This window comes from Nomascus leucogenys, unplaced genomic scaffold, assembly GCF_006542625.1.
Source record: "Nomascus leucogenys isolate Asia unplaced genomic scaffold, Asia_NLE_v1 000642F_140476_qpd_obj, whole genome shotgun sequence".
Lineage (NCBI taxonomy): Eukaryota > Metazoa > Chordata > Mammalia > Primates > Hylobatidae > Nomascus > Nomascus leucogenys.
Window position 1 is genome coordinate 29,568 of NW_022097921.1, and position 16,625 is coordinate 46,192.

The 16,625-nt window shown below is 36.7% G+C and overlaps 1 protein-coding gene across 1 annotated transcript; it reads left to right on the forward strand.

Annotated features, from left to right (window-relative positions):
* The first annotated feature begins 432 nt into the window (after positions 1 to 432).
* Positions 433 to 2,202, forward strand: LOC100602070 (protein FAM47A-like). Its single transcript, XM_003282388.3, has one exon. The coding sequence runs from the start codon at positions 433 to 435 to the stop codon at positions 2,122 to 2,124; it is 1,692 nt and encodes a 563-aa protein (XP_003282436.2). The 3' UTR covers positions 2,125 to 2,202.
* Positions 2,203 to 16,625: the final 14,423 nt, after the last annotated feature.

A 16,625-nucleotide genomic window follows, 5' to 3' on the forward strand; every position in this document is an offset into this window, starting at 1 on the left:
AAAAAACTTGCCTTTGACACTGTTAAGACAATGAAAAGGAAAAGCCAAGTGAAAAATTTGCAAATCATATATCTGATAACCTATTTACATCTAGAACACAGCAAGGATTCTCATCACTAAATATGATGTCCAGCAATACAATTTAAAAATGGGGAAAAGATCCACAGACACTTCAACCAAGGAGAGATAAGGATGGCAAATCATCAAATATAGAGATGTTCAATAGCAGTAGTGATTAGGAAACACACATGAAACCCACAATGAGATTCCACTATGCACCTGTTAGAATCTGGGCTGCGCTTGTGACGTCAGCGCTGCTCCGCCTCCAGGAAGGAACCTGGGCTGCACGTGGCTGGCGGTCTCCTAGCGACTAGAGTGGCAGGGATCAGAAACCGCAGAAGCTGGAGACTTGGCACCCCAGCGAGGGCCACCATGGCGGACCAGAGGCCGCAGGACCGGCTGAGGTCCCCAGGCATGGACTCCAAGCCCCGGTACTGTAACCATCCGCCTTCCAAGTGCTTCGCGAAGGGCAAGCACGGGCGCCTGAGGTTCCCATCCGTGGACACCCAGAACTGGGTATTTGTGAGGGAGGGCGTGGACAACTTCCGCTACGGCTGTCCGTCTCCCGAAGACACACTCGTTTGTCACCATGACGAGTTTTTACTCCCCAAAATATCTGTCAGAGGTCCCCAAGCAGACCCCAAACGACGGCAGAAAAAGCTGCTCAAGAAAGCGGCGCTATTTTCCAAGCTCTCTCCAGTGCAGCTAGCACGGAAGGCGTTTGTAGAGCAAGTGGAAGCCGAGCTCATGGCCAAGCATCCCTTGGCCATGTACCCCAATCTGGGAGAAGATCTGCCTCCAGATCTCCTACTACAGGTGCTGCAACAGCTGGATCCTGAGAGGAAGCTGGGGGACGCTTGGGCTTGTTGTGAGGCCCAGGAGAAGACAACCGAGATACCCACCGAGCCTGCTCAATATCCCCGTGGGGAGTTCTGCCCGCGGCCTTTCGAGACTGGCATGTCCCATCTCCTCCCAGTGCCTCCCAAGATTCTGGTGTCCAGTCTCCGCCTGGAGCCTCCCGAGACTGGAGTGACCCATCGGCGCCCGGAGCCTCCCAAGACTCCTCGGGGGTCCAGTCTCCACCCGGAGCCTTCCGAGACTGGACTGTCGCATCTCCGCCTGGAACCTCCCGACACCACTCGGGTGTCCAATCTCCTACTAGACGTGCTGAAATTGCTGGATCCTGGGAGGACGCTGAAGGACGTATGGGATCGTTGTGAGGCCCGGGTGAAGAAAACTGAGGAACCCAGCAAGCCTGATCAATGCCCTTGTGGGGAACCCTGCCTGCAGCCTCCCGAGACTCCGGTGTCCCATCACCACCCGGAGCCTCCCAAGACTCGTCGAGTGTCCAGTCTCCACCCGGAGCCTCCCAAAGCTCCAGAGTCCCATCAATTCTCGGAGCCTCCCAAGATTGGAGCATCCTGCATGAAAGAACTGCTTCAGGAAGATACACCAAGCACAAAAGAGTGCGTTTCTGACCCTCTTCAATATAGATACACGTCGGAAAAACTCCGTGAATTCTTCAAGTGGGCTGCAGACCTGGGAGTTGATGAAGAAACAATCTGGAATCTGTTTGACTTCACCACCGAGTACAGAGCAACCCATGACGACCAAAAGATTAAGAAGGTAAAGGAGTGCTCCTCAGAGCTGAAGTACAGCATGGAGCTAGATGAAAAGGATGAGGACAAATTCTTCTCACAGGAAAAATACCGGGGCAGGAAATTCCACAGGCCATCGAATGCTTATACCGCTCAGCCTGTGAAGATGAGGTATGGAGCACGGTACCTCAAGCCAAAGTTGTGGAAGAAGCGAACAAGTGATGAACCTTTGACTGACCCCAAGCTCTTACTTAAAAAGCCTGATGAACCTGACATTCTTGACGATCTTTATGGACCAATTGCCTTTAAGGATTTCATTCTAAGCAAGGGCTATGAAATGCCTGGAATCCTGGAAAGGCTGTTTGCCAGGAAGGGATGGACTGATGACTCTGTTAAGACTCCTATTCAACATGCAATGATATTTTACAAGTACGAAGAAATCGTAGAGTCATCGGAAGAAGATTAGGCGCTTTTCAATTTACTACTCAGTTGGGTATTTCTTGCTCTCATTTTAATCATCAATCATAATTTATGATGACTGGCCCCGTGGATGTACAACTTCGGCAACATCTGTAAATTCAATACCGAATGTTTATCAATGTTTCCTAATGACCTGCTTTGGCTTCATCATTTCATATATTTTATCAATTATGTGATTAATATTCACATATACTTTCTCACATTGTTGAAGCATTGTGAATATTACATCATCATGTCAATTATTTGTAAAAATACATAAAACCAGAAATTATTATTATTAGAATTATTCTTTAAAAGAGAAATAGGGTCACGCACATTTGCTCATGCCTGTAATCCTCCCCGCTTTGGGAGGCCCAGGTGGGTGGATTGCTTGAGCCCAGCAGTTCAAGACCAGCCTGGGAAACATGGTGAAACCTGGTCTCTATAAAAAATCCATAAATGTTGAAGCATTGTGGATTCCATTTTTGGATTTTTAACAACCTAAACTTTCTGTTGATATCTCTAAGAGCTATTCTCTAAGAGTAAGAGAGAACTAGAAATAGCTCAATCTCAACAAGGACTGAAGCCCAGTTTCTAATAATAAACTCATTACCACATGATTAAGGTGATCTTCCATTAGCACATCTGGTTGAGGGAAACAAAATGAAATTTCTTAGGAAGAAGTTAACATCAGATGGAATTTTAAAGTATCTGTACATTTTCCGCACATACTATCCTGAATAAAAAATAACCAGACATAGGAAAAGACAGAACTGAAGTAAACATTAATTGTAAACATGACCATTGCAATTGACCCACAATATAGTCAGGTATTTGAGATATCAGGCAAAAACTAAAATTACCTGGAGTGATATTTCAAAAAACGGAATGGCAAGTTAAACAATTTTAGCAGAGAACTGAAAAAATGAAAAATGGACACTTTAGGACTAAGTATACAATAAGCAATTTTAAGAACTCAGTAAATAGATTTAATAGTACGTTAGACAGCTAAAGAGAAAATTAATGGCCTGGAAGATAAGCCAGAAGAAAATATCCCTATCCAGCTATTGAGAGAAAAACAGAACAGATAACAGAGAAATAAGTGTAGAAGGCATTTGGGACATGGTGAAAAGTATAAAAATGTATAATTCGAGTTACAGAAGAATAGAAGAGAAAGATGGCACAACAACAATATTTGAAAAACTAATGACTAAGAAACTCTTGAAGCTGGAAAATACCAGTGACAGATTCAGGAAATGCTACAAACCACAGGAATGATAAATATAAGGAAAACCACACCTAAACACATCATATTAACATTTCTGAAAACCAAACCTGAAAATAAATACGCATGTTTGTCTGTTTTAAATTTTGTATTCCTAATTTTTGTGGGTACATAGTACGTGTATATATTTTAATATTGATATGTTAATATCAACAGAGAAATAATTTCACTGCCCTAATAATTCCTTGTGCTCCATCTACTCCTCCCTCCCTTAGAACCCTTAAATCTCTGAAAGTTACTGACCTTTTTACTGTCTCCATAGTTCAGGCTTTTACAGAATGTCAAATAGTTGGAATCACGCAGTACACAGCTTTTCAGATTGCCTTTTTCCACCTAGTGAAATTAGTTCATCTATGTCTTTCTGTTTTTATCACTGAATAATATCCCACTGAATGGATGTGCCATACATTGTTCATCCATTCATCTATTCAAGGATGTCATGGCCACTTCCAAGTTGTGGAAATTATGAGTAAAGCTGCTATAAACATTAGTTTTGTAAGAAAGTTTCAAGCTGTTTTCCAAAGTGGAGTACCATTTTGCATTTTCACCAGCAAAGAATAAGAGTTCTTGTTACTCAACTTCCTTGCCAGCATCAGGTGCTATCAGTGTTTTGGAATTTTCCATTTTAATTGTTATATAGTTGTTTCTTATTGTTTGTATCAATCAAGGTTCTTGAGAGTGACAGAGCCAATAGGATATATGTATATGTAAAAGGGATTTATTAGGGAGAATTGGCTCACATGATTACAAAGGTGAATTCCCACGATAGGACTTCTGCCAGCTGGGGACTGAGAAAAGCTGATAGTGAAGCTGACAGTGCTGCCCTCAGTCTGAGGCCAAAGGCCCAAGAGAACCCAGGAGCCTGTTGGTGCAAGTCCCAGAGTTCAGCGGCCAAAGAACCTGGAGTCCGATTACCAAGGGCATGAAGAGAGAAAGCTAACTTCTGGCAAGGGGAGGGACGGTCAGAGCAAGAGACCTCAGCAAGCTGAATACCCCCCTTCTTCTGCTCCCTTTGTTCTATCTCTGTTGGCAGCCAATTGGATAGTGTTTATCCACATTGAGGTGGGGTTTCCTTTCCCAGTACTCTGACTCACATGTCAATCTCTGAAAACACCCCTTTGCACACACCCAGAAACAATGCTTCAGCAGCCAGCTAAGCATCCTTCAATCCAATGAAGTTGACACATACTATTAACCATCATAATGCTGTTTCAGTTTACAATTCCCTAATTACATATACTGTTGAGCATGTTTTCATTTGCTTATTTTCCATTTGCAGATCTTCTTTCATGAGGTGTCTGTTTAGATATTTTATCTTTTTAATATTGAGATGTTTGTTTTCTTATAGTTGAGTTTCTAGAATTCTTTATGTATTGTGAATACAAATTCTGTATTCTATATATGTTTTGAAAATATTTTGTCTCACTGTATGACTTGATTTTCATTCTCTGAACAGGATGTTTCACAGAAAAACGTTATAATTTTAAGGAACTCCAATGTATCTACTTTTTTCCATAGATTATGCTAATGGTGCTGTATCTAAATAGTCTTGGCCAAACCGAAGGCCACCTATATTTTCTCTTATGTTATCATCTGGGACTTTTATAGTTTAGCATTTACATTTAGGTCTACAATGCATTTGATGCTATTGTTTGTAAAATGTGCAAGGTCTGTGTCTACATTCATTTTTTTGCATATGAATGTCCAATTATTCTAGCACATTTTGTTGAAGAGCATTCTTTCTCCACTGACTTTTCTTGCTCATTTGTCAAATATAAATTGGTTATATTAATGTAGGTCTATTTTTGGACTTTCTATTCTGTTCCATTGATCTATTTTTCTGTTTCTTTACCAATACCACAATATGTTGATTATTGTAACAATATAGCCTTGAAGTCAGATAGTATTAATCCTCTGATTTTGGTCTCCTTCAAGGTTGGCTATTTTGGGTCTCTTGCCTTTCCACATAAACTTTAGAATCAGTTTGCTGAAATCCACAAAACAATTTTGAATTTTGATTGGAAATGTATTGAATCTATGGACAATTTTGAAAAAGTTGACATCTTTAATTATTCATCAATTTTTTAGTTTCCCTTTATGTACATCTTATACATATTTTGTTAGATTGTACCTAAGTATTTCATGTTTTTGGTGTCAATATAAATGGCATTGTGTTTCTAATTTCAAATTCCAACTGTTCACTTCTAGTATATAAAAAAGAAAATGGGCCAGGCACGGTGGCTCATGCCTGTAATCCCAGCACTTTGGGAGGCTGAGGCGGGCAGATCATGAGGTCAGGAGATCAAGACCATCCTGGCCAACATGGTGAAACCCTGACTCTACTAAAAATACAAAAATTAGCTGGGCATGGTGGCATGTGCCTGTAGTAGTCCCAGCTACTCGGGAGGCTAAGGCAGTAGAATCGCTTGAACCTGGGAGGCGGAGGTTGCAGTGTGCCAAGATAGCATCACTGCACTCCAGCCTGTTGACAGAGTGAGACTCCGTCTCAAAAAAAAAAAAAAAAAAGACAGAAAGAAAAAGAAAATTGCTTTTGTATACTAACTTTGTAACCTGCAAACTTTCTGTAATCACATATTTGATCCAGATGATTTTGTTGATTCTTTGAAATTTTCTACATAAGCAATCATCCCAACTAAAAAAAAAAAAAAAAGAGTTTTATTTTTTCCTTTTCAATCTGTATACCTTTACTTCCACTTCTGGTTCTATTGCATTAACTAGGACTTCCAGTATGATGTTGATAGGAGCGGTAAGAGTGGACTTTCTTACTTTGCTCCTCATCTTAGCATGAACTTGGTTTCTCAACTTTAAATATGACAGCTGTAGACACACAAACTCCAGGGGAACTCAGTCTTAGGAAGCATGTTCACTCTTTTGTGAGTTTTACCTCCAGGAGCCCAACTAAATTTTCACAGGGAAGATCGGAAAAAATTACCGTGTGCACCTTGGTGGGGGGTGGGGGGTACAAAATAATCCCTTTGAAAAAATATGCCAGAAGAAATAAAAGAACACCTTACCTATAAAATAACAAAGAAAAGAATTATATCTTATTTCTCCCCAGAAAGCATGCAAGAAGAGAGTGAAAATTTAAATTGTTGAGAAGAAAAAATTACCCCTACCAGCCTAGAATTCTGCATTCTGCAAAATCATCCTTCAAAAATGAGAAATAAAGACTTTTGCAGATGAGATAAGTTGAGAGAATTTGCTGCCAGTAGATTTTCCTTGCAACAAATGTTAAAGGAATATATTCAAAGAGAAAGAAAATTATACAAGTCAGATGATCATATCTCCATAAAAAAAGATCTTTAGAGAAGGAATAAGTGATGATAAAATTGAAATGTTTAATTTTATTTTTTTAGTGATATAACAGATAGTTGTCTTTCAAAATGACCATAGCAAAAATATATGATTATGCTTTATATATAAGTGAATGAATGACAGTAATGATGTAAGGGATGAGAGAAAAATTGGGAATATGTGTTATTATAAGGTGCTTGCATTGCCTAGGAAGCAGTATCAAGTTATTTTAAGGTGGACCTGGAACAAGTGCAAATGTATATTGCAAACTCTAGGCAACCCATTTTAAAAAGTTGTAAAATAAGTATCACTGATATGCTAACAAAAAAAAGTAGATAAAATGGAATCACAAAAGAAGCTGAATTAAGATGACAAAAGGCAGAAAAAAGAATAGAAGAAAAAATAGGGATAAAGAACAGAAAAAGCATGGTACATATTAATTTAACTATATCAATAATCATATTATTTGTAAATTGTTTAAATACACCAATGAAAAGACAAAGATTGTCACAGTGGGTCAAATATAAAACCCAACTATATGTTTTTTACAAGAAACTCACTTTAAATATAAATGTAGATATATAAGATAGAAGTAAAGCGATGCAACAAGATGTATCATGCTGACATCTATCAGAAGGAAAGTCAAGTAGCTGTATTAATTTCAGCAGAGCAGACTTCAGAGCAAGAACAAGTATCAAGAATATAGAGAGGTACTAACGTGATGCCCTACCTTGTTTTAACCTGATTGACTCTCCCTTAGCTGAGAGAGCCAGACAGACTCCATTTTGGCTCCTTCACTTGCAGCCCCTTACCCATCCCCCTTCCTCAAGGTCTTAACTAGAGCAAGCTGACTCCAAGCACATCCAGGAACACACTTACTGATAAGATATTGAGACAAGCTGCACCAGCAGCTCCTAGGGAAGTGCTCGGTGGATGGTACCCAAAGCCCGTGCATTGTCTCTTTGTGATAGTTTGGGCCCCTGCACCTGGAACTGTTTATTTTTCTGTAACTATCTCTGTAACCATTAATTCTTGTAACTTTTTGCCTGTTCTGCTACCGTAAAAATTGCTTCAGCTAGGCTCCCCCTCCCCTTTTAGACCAAGGTATAAAAAAGAAATCTAGCCCCTTCTTCGGGGCCAAGAGAATTTTGAGTGCTAGCCGTCTCTCGGTCGCCAGAAGTAAAGGACTCCTGAATTAGTCTCAGAGTGTGGCGTTTCTCTATAACTCGCTCGGTTACAACACTATGTAATGATAAAGGTTTCAAGATGAAGAAGAAATAACAAATCTTAATTTGTAAGCACCTAACAGCATCAAAATACACGAGGTCAAAGCAATTTATTTCCCTATTTCTGTTATTCACCATTTTCATTTCACCATTAAATTTTTTTTTGGTCCACTGATCTTTCTGAATCACAGCTTTAATCAAGTTATTCTCTGTTTAAACCTTCAATGGCTCTTCATACCCAGAGAAATAAGAATAGTGCTTCAACCTGAATTTTAGGCCAATGCTCAGTGTGATAATTTATTTCATTTTTCACATTTATTTACTACTGGTTTACTGTATCCAAAATAAGGCCTTTGCTGTTCCTGTCTCCGGAGCTTTTATTTCTATTGCTTCATGCTGGAGTAGCTACTTTTCTCTGTTTCCTAACCTTCCTTTTGAACACCATCCAAAATGCCATGTTTAAATACCACGTCGTTTTCCACACCTTCTCATTTATTTGTCATGGTCACCTTCTTAGAACGTTGTTATACTTTTAATGTTTTTTATTTGTACCATATAATATTCTGCCTTATATGAGAGTTATCTGTGAACTTGTCTCTTATGCTCCTGAATTATAAAATATTTGAGGACATGGTTTAATCATTTATATATGTTCTGCACGATATAGCACACAATCACGCTCATAGTGATAAAATACATCGGTTAGATATTGTTTTAAAATTTACATCCATGACAGCAAAATTGACATCCTCTTTCATGACGATTTCCTGACCATTCAAGTGCTTTTTAATTTCTCGCTAGTCTGAAGTTCTATGGTACTCAATCTCTGCACCAGTTGTTAGCAGTTAAATAGTTATTTAATGGTTTCATGTGTCATCCTCAGTAGTTTAAAAGTTGCTTGAGGGCTGGGACCATTTTCATTATCTCTTTTGTGTTCCTTACAATAGCTTGAATATGTAAGTGATTCAATAAATACTTGTTGAATTAGATTAAACATAGTAGTCTTTTCTACTTCTTCCTAAATGCCACCATTTGGCATGCAAATGAAGCATCAATAAATTAGTGGACAATTGTGAAAATATCATGAAAGTTACATATAAAATCCAGCTACTTGAGAGGGCAATTTCTCTGCATTAATCCATATCATTTGACAACCACACTCCATCTTCATTTATACCACAATTATCGAAATGACCCCCTAGAAGGCTACAGTTTGATATACAACTATAATTCTGAATAACCACCCATTTGTTCATCCTGTAAATCTTTATTTCAAGAGGGTTTTGCTCCATTGCTCATTTATTTGCACTTTATAAAATATGTGCATTATATGTGCTCTCTTGCCTTCACATTCACTTTTGACAGGATTCCAGTCACAGTGAGATATGTTCAAAATAATAAGTACCTTTGTCAATCAAGAGGAAAGAGAACTGTAAACACGTCTTCCTTCATATTACTCTTATTTACTAGTGTGAGAAATACATACTCGTGAAGAAATATTGAGAATATGAAGAATATGATCCCCTGTCATTAAGCCTTCTTTTCCCTTTGGTAGGTCATTACAGGTTTATATAATATGCTACTTTGCAGAGATAATGGAGGGGTTAGGGGGTGCTACTTCTCCCACCTTGAAGTTTACAGTTATTGAAAGAATTAGAATTAACAAAATTCTATATTATTTTGCCATAGAAAAAGAATCAATTTAAAAATCTCCTTTCTGGAATTTTGTCATATTGTCTTAATCAAACAAATGAATACTGTATAAGTCCCAGAAACTGTGGTGCTTTTATATCATTAGAAATTATGAAATCATTGCATAATAATAATTTTAAATTATGAATTACTTTTTAATTTGATATATCCTGGATTTTGAATACCTGGCTTGGACCATAATAAAAATGCAAAAATGTACATATACAACAGAAAATCACTGATAAAAAAAGCCATATTTTTTGACACGCATGTCACATTTGTAAATCATATCAGAATATCTGTCACAGACTCAAAGTTGCTTAAAATAATTATTTGCCAATTAAAATTAGTCAATATACACAATTCTCTCATTGATATATATAAGTCAATATGCATATTAATATGTACATCTATTGATTTATATAACAATAAAATATCAATAATAATAAATAGATATATAAATACAGGTCAACATATATAAATATATATTAACAAAAGAATTTAGTAGAGACATAGATATATACAGAAACTCAAAGTTGCAAACAGAAAAAAAACTATCAAGTATTTTTTTCAAGATTACAAGAGGAAGCAGGAAGAAAATTTGCCAAAAGTAATTTAAAATCTATATATATTTTAAGATATGTATATATATATATATCTTACATATATATCTTACATATATATATCTTACATATATATATCTTATATATACCTTATATATATATATCATATATATATATGTAAGTGGAGGTTAAGAGGAAGGAGAGGATCATGAAAAATAACTAATGGATATTATTAGGCTGAATACCTGTGTCAAAAAATAATCTGTACAACAAATTCCTATAACAAAAGTTTATCTATATCACAAACCTGCACATGTTCCCCTGAACTTAAAATAAAAGCTAAATAGAAAAAAGAAAAATGCAAAAATATCCAAACAAAATTACAACTAGATAAGAGCAATAACTTCTAGTGTTCTATACCACTCTATTATGACAATAGTTAACAATAAGACATCATTTCAAGTAGCTAGAATGACTATATTTAATTTTGGCAACATAAATGAAAAACGTTTGAGATGATAATATGCTCTTCACCTTGATATGACTACTACACATTATATATATCAAAACATCACTGTGTGTCCTGTGAAAATGTACAGTTATTTGTCAATTAGAAAATATAAAATTAAAATAATAAAGTTTTAAATTTTAAAATGTGTTATTAAAAGAAACACAATGAGATACCACCACACACCATTTGAATAGCTAAAATTAAAAAAAACAGTGACAACAGGAAGTGTTGATGAGAATGAGGAGTAACTGAGAGTCTCATTTATTGCTGGTGGAAATGTAAAATGGTGTGGCTATGCTGGAAAATAGTTTGGCCATTTCTTACAAAGTTAAATGTATGCTTTCCATAAGATCCAGTAATCCCACTCCTAGTTATTTACCCAAGTGAAATAAAAATCCACAATTACACAGACACAAAAAGAAAGAATTAGTGAGATGGAGGACAGGTTATTTGAAAATACAGTCACAGGACGCAAAATAAAGAAGAATAAAAAACAATGAAGCATACCTAATATATTTACAAAATAGCTTCTAAATGGAAAATTTAAGAGTTAGGGACCTTAGAGAGGAAGCAGACAAAGAGATAGGAACAGAAAGTTTATTCAAAGGGATAATAAGAGAGAACTTCCCAAACCGAGAGAAAGATGTGAGTATTCACATGCAAGAAGGTTATAGAACACCAAGCAGATTCAACTCCCCACAAAGGCTATTTCAAGGCCTTTAATAATCAAAATCCCAAAGGTCTATGATATAGAAAGGATCCTAAAAGTAGTTGAGAAAAGAAACAAATTGCACAAAAGGGAACTCCAATATGTCTGGCAGGAGAGTTTTTAGTGTAAACCTTACAGGCCCCAAGAGAGCAGCATGTCATATTTAAAGTGTTGAAGGAAAAATGTTTTACCCTAGAATAGTCTATCTAGCAAAAATATTCTTCAAACATGAAGGAGAAATAAAGTCTTTTCCAGACAAACCAACCTGAGGGATTTCATCAACACGAGAAATGCTACAGGGAGCACTTCAATCCGAAAGAAAGGATGGTAATGAGCAATGAGAAATCATCAGAAGGTAAAAGACTCACTGGTAATATTAAATGCACAAACACAGGATATAGAACACTGTAACGGTGGTGTGTAAACTTCTCTTAAGTTCAAATAAATGATGAACCAATAAAAATAATAACTACAACAACTTTTCAAGACATATACAGTACAATCATATATAAATAGAAACAACAAAAGTTAAAAGGTAAGGTGATGAAGTTATGGTATAGAGTTGTTATTACTTTTCTTTTTCCTTGTTTGTTTGTACAGAGTGTTAAGTTGTTATCCGCTTAAAATAATCGTTTAAAAGACAGCATTTGCAAGCTTCATAGTATCCTCAAATTAAAAAAAATACAACAGACACATAAAAAATAAAAAGCAAGGAACTAAATCATACCACCAGAGAAAATCAAATTCACTAAAAGGAAGACAGGAAGGAAGGAAAAATGGAAGAGAAGACCACAAAATAACCAGAAAACAACAAAAAGACTGGTTAAGTCCTTACTTATTAATAATAACATTGAACGAAAGTGAACTAAACTCTCCAAAGCAAATACAGGATGGCTGAATGGATAAAAGAAAGACTCCATGATCAGTTGCCTATAAGAAACATATATCACCTATAAAGACACACACAGACTAAAAATAAAGGAATGGAAAAAGGTATTCCTTGCCAATAGAAACCAATAAGGAGCAGGAATAGCCATACTTAGACAAAATCAGTGTCAAGGCAAAAACTATAAAAAGAGACGAAGAAGGTTACCATATAGTGATAAAGTGGTCAACTCAACAAGAAGATATCATTAGGCAATTTTTGCACTGCTATAAGAATACCTGAGAGTGGGTAATTTATTAGAAAAGAAGTTTAATTGGCTCCCATTTCTTTTTTTTTTTTGAGACGGAGTCTCGCTCTGTCGCCCAGGCTGGAGTGCAGTGGCACAATCTCGGCTCACTGCAAGCTCAGCCTCCTGGGTTCAGGCCATTCTCCTGCCTCAGCCTCTCCGAGTAGCTGGGACTACAGGCGCCCGCCACCACGCCCGGCTAATTTTTTGTACTTTTAGTAGAGACGGGGTTTCACCGTGGTCTCGATCTCCTGACCTCGTGATCCGCCCGCCTCGGCCTCCCAAAGTGCTGGGATTACAAGCGTGAGCCACCGCGCCCAGCCTAATTGGCTCCCATTTCTGCATTCTATACAGTAAGCACAGAAGATTTGCTCTCGGGAGGCCTCAGGAAGCTTCCAATCATGGTGGAAGGCAAAGGGGAAGCAGGCACCTCACTTGGCAAAAGCAGGAGCAAGAAAGAGAGAACATGGGGAGAGGTTCCACACGCTTTTAAAATACCATATCTCATGAGAACTTACTACCATGAGAACAGCAGCAAGGGGATGCTAAAACACTCATGAGAAATCCACCCCCATGATTCAATCACCTCTCAACAGGCCCCACTTCCAACATTGGGGATTATAATTCAACATGAGATTTTGGCAGGGACAAATATAAACTACATCAAAGATATAACAATTGTAAATATGCACTCAAAAATGGAGCACTGAGATATATAAAGCAAATGCAATTAGAGGTAAAGAAAGAGATAGATCTCAATACAGTAATAGCTTGGGACTTTAATACCCAGCTTTCATCATTGGAGAGATAACCTTGACAGCAAACCTACAAAGAAACACTTGTCTTAATCTGTGCTATAGACCCAATAGACCTAATAGACACTTACAGAATATGCACCCAAAGGTTTCAGATTACACATTCTTCTCCTCAGCACATGGAACATTCTCAAGGATAGACCATATGTTAGGCCGCAAAAAAAAGGTCTCAAAAATTGCAAAAATATTGTATTTATGTCAAATATTTTTCTGACCACAATAAAGCTAGAAATCAATAACCAAAGGAATTTTGGAAACTATAAAAACACATAGGAAATAAACAAAATGCTCCCGAATGATGATTGGATCAATGAAGATGTTAAGAATAAAATTGTAAAATTTATTGGAAAAATAAAAATGAAAACACAACGTACAACAACCTATGCAAAAGCTCTACCAAGAGGGAAATGTATAGCAATAAATGCCTACATCATAAAAGGAGAAAAATTTTAAATAAACAAATGAATTATGCATCTTAAAGAAATATAAGAGAAAGAGCAAACCAAACCCAAAATTAAGTAGAAGAAAGTGAAAATCACAGTAGAAATACATAAAATTTGAGACTAAAAATTAGAAAAGATTAATGAAAGAAAAAGTTGGTTTCTTGCAAAGATAAAGAAAATTGACACAACTTCAGCTAGACTAATAAAAAAGAGAGATCTAAATAAATAAAATTAGAAGTGAAAAAGGAGACATTACAACTGATACCACAGAAATTAAACAGATTATTAGTGGCTACTATGAGTAACTATATGCCAATAAATTGGAAAATATAGAAGAAATGTATAAATTCCCAGATATATACAACCTATCTTGATTGATCCAGGAAGAAATCCAAAACCTGAACAGACTAATAATAAATCATGCAATAGAAGTTGTAATAAAAGTTTTCCACACCAAACAAAAGCTAGGGACCCAACTGCTGAATTTCACCAAACATTTAAAGAAGAACAATTACCAATACTACTCACAGTATTCTGAAAAATGAAGGAGGAGGGAATACTCTCAAATTCATTCTGTGAGGTCAGTATTACCCTGATACTAAACCAGACAAGGACACATCAAAAAAAGAAAACTATAGGCCAATATCACTGATGTGTATTGATGCAGCGATCCTCAACAAAATACTAGCAAACTGAATTCAACAACACATTTAAAAAATCATTCATCACAATCAAGTGGGATTTAGCCCTGGGATGCAAGGATGGGTCAATATATGCAAATCAGTCAGTATGATACATCATATCAACAGAAAGAAGGATATAAACCATGCAATCATTTCAACTGATGCTGAAAAGGCATTTGATAAAATTCAACACCTATTCATGATAAAAACCCTAAAAAAATGGTGACAGAAGGAACATACCTCAGCATAATAAAAGCCATATATGACAGACCCACAGTTAGTATCATGCCAAGTAGTGAAAAACTGAAACCTTTTCCTCTAAGATCTGGAATAAAACAAGGACGCGCACTTTTACCACTGTTATTCAACATATTACTGGAAGTCCGAACTAGCACAATCAGACAGGAGAAAGATTTAAAGAGCATCCACATAGGAAAGGAAGAAGCCAAATTATCCTGTTTGCTGATGACATAATCTTATATTTGGAAAAACATAAGACTCTACAGGAAAACTACGGGAACTTATAAACAAATTCAGTAAAGTTGCAGGATACAAAATCAACATACAAAAATCAGTATCATTTCTCTATGCCAAAGTTAACAACGTGAAAGCGAAATAAAAAAGTAATTCCATTTACAATAGCTGGAAGTAAAATAAAATACCTAGGAATTAAACTAACCAAAGAAGTGAAACATCTCTACAATGAAAACTACAAAACTTTAATGCAGGAAATTGAAGAAGAAACAAAAAGGGAAAGGTATTCCATGTTCATAGAGTGGAAGAATCACTATTGTTAAAATATCCATATTATCCAGTACAATCTACAGATTTAATGCGATCCCTACAAAACTACAGATGACATTCTTCACAGAAATAGAGAAAACAATCCTATAATTTAAATGTAACTACAAAAATTCCAGAATAGCCAAGGCTATCCTAAGCAAAAGAAATTAAACTGGAGGAATCTCATTACTTGTCTTTAAATTATGCTAGAGAGCTATAGTAACCAAAACAGCAGGGCACTGGCATAAAAACAGACACATAGACCAATGGAACAGAATGGAAAACCCGAGAACAAATCTACACACCTCAAACAACTCTACTGAAAAAAAATCTAAAGAAAGATTAAAAATGGGGATAATACGAATAGATATTTCTCAAAAGAATACATACAAATGTCAAATAGATATATGAAAAGGTGCTCAACACTGTTGATCATCAGAGAAATGCAAATCAAAACTTCAATCAGATATCATTTCACCCCCGGTTAAAATGGCTTATATCCAAAAGACAGGCAATAACAAATACAGGCTAGGATGTGGAGAAATGAAAACCCTTGTACACTGTTGGTGAGAATGTAATTATTACAACCACTATGAAGAAAAGTTTGAAGTTTCCTCAATAAACTAATAATATAGCTGCCATTGATCCAGCGATCCCACTTCTCAGTATATTATGCAAAAGAAAGGAAATCATATATCTAAGAGATATCTGCACTCCCATGTTTACTGCAGCACTCTACACAATAGCCAAGATTTGGAATCAACCTTAGTGTACATCAACAGATGAACAATAGAGAAAATATGGTACACATACACAATGAAGTACTATTCAGCTATAATAAGGAACGAGATCCTGTCATTTGTAGCAATATGCATGGAACCGGGAGTCATATGTTAAGTGAAATAAGCCAGGCACAGAAAGACAAACTTTGCATGTTCTCATGTATTTGTGAGGTTGAAAATTAAAATGATTGAACTCATGGAGATAGAGTTTAGAAGCATGGTTACCATATTCCGGGAAAGATAGTGGGGTACTGGGAGAAAATGGGATGGTTAATCAGTACAAAATGATAGCTAGAATGAATAAGAGCTAGTATTTGGCTGGGTGCAGTGTCTTGTGCCTGTACTCCCAGCATTCTGGAAGACCGAGGCGGGCGGATTACTTGAGCCCAGGAGTTGGAGACCAACTTGGACAACATGAGGAAATCCATCACTACAAAAAATACAAAATTAGCCAGGCATGGTGGTGTGCACCTATAGTCCCAGCTACTCAAGAATCTGAGGTGGGAGAATTGCTTGAGTCCAGGAGGCA

Bases quoted from the DNA above. Each gene is read 5' to 3' on its own strand.
- LOC100602070 (XM_003282388.3), top strand. From the start codon at position 433: ATGGCGGACCAGAGGCCGCAGGACCGGCTGAGGTCCCCAGGCATGGAC.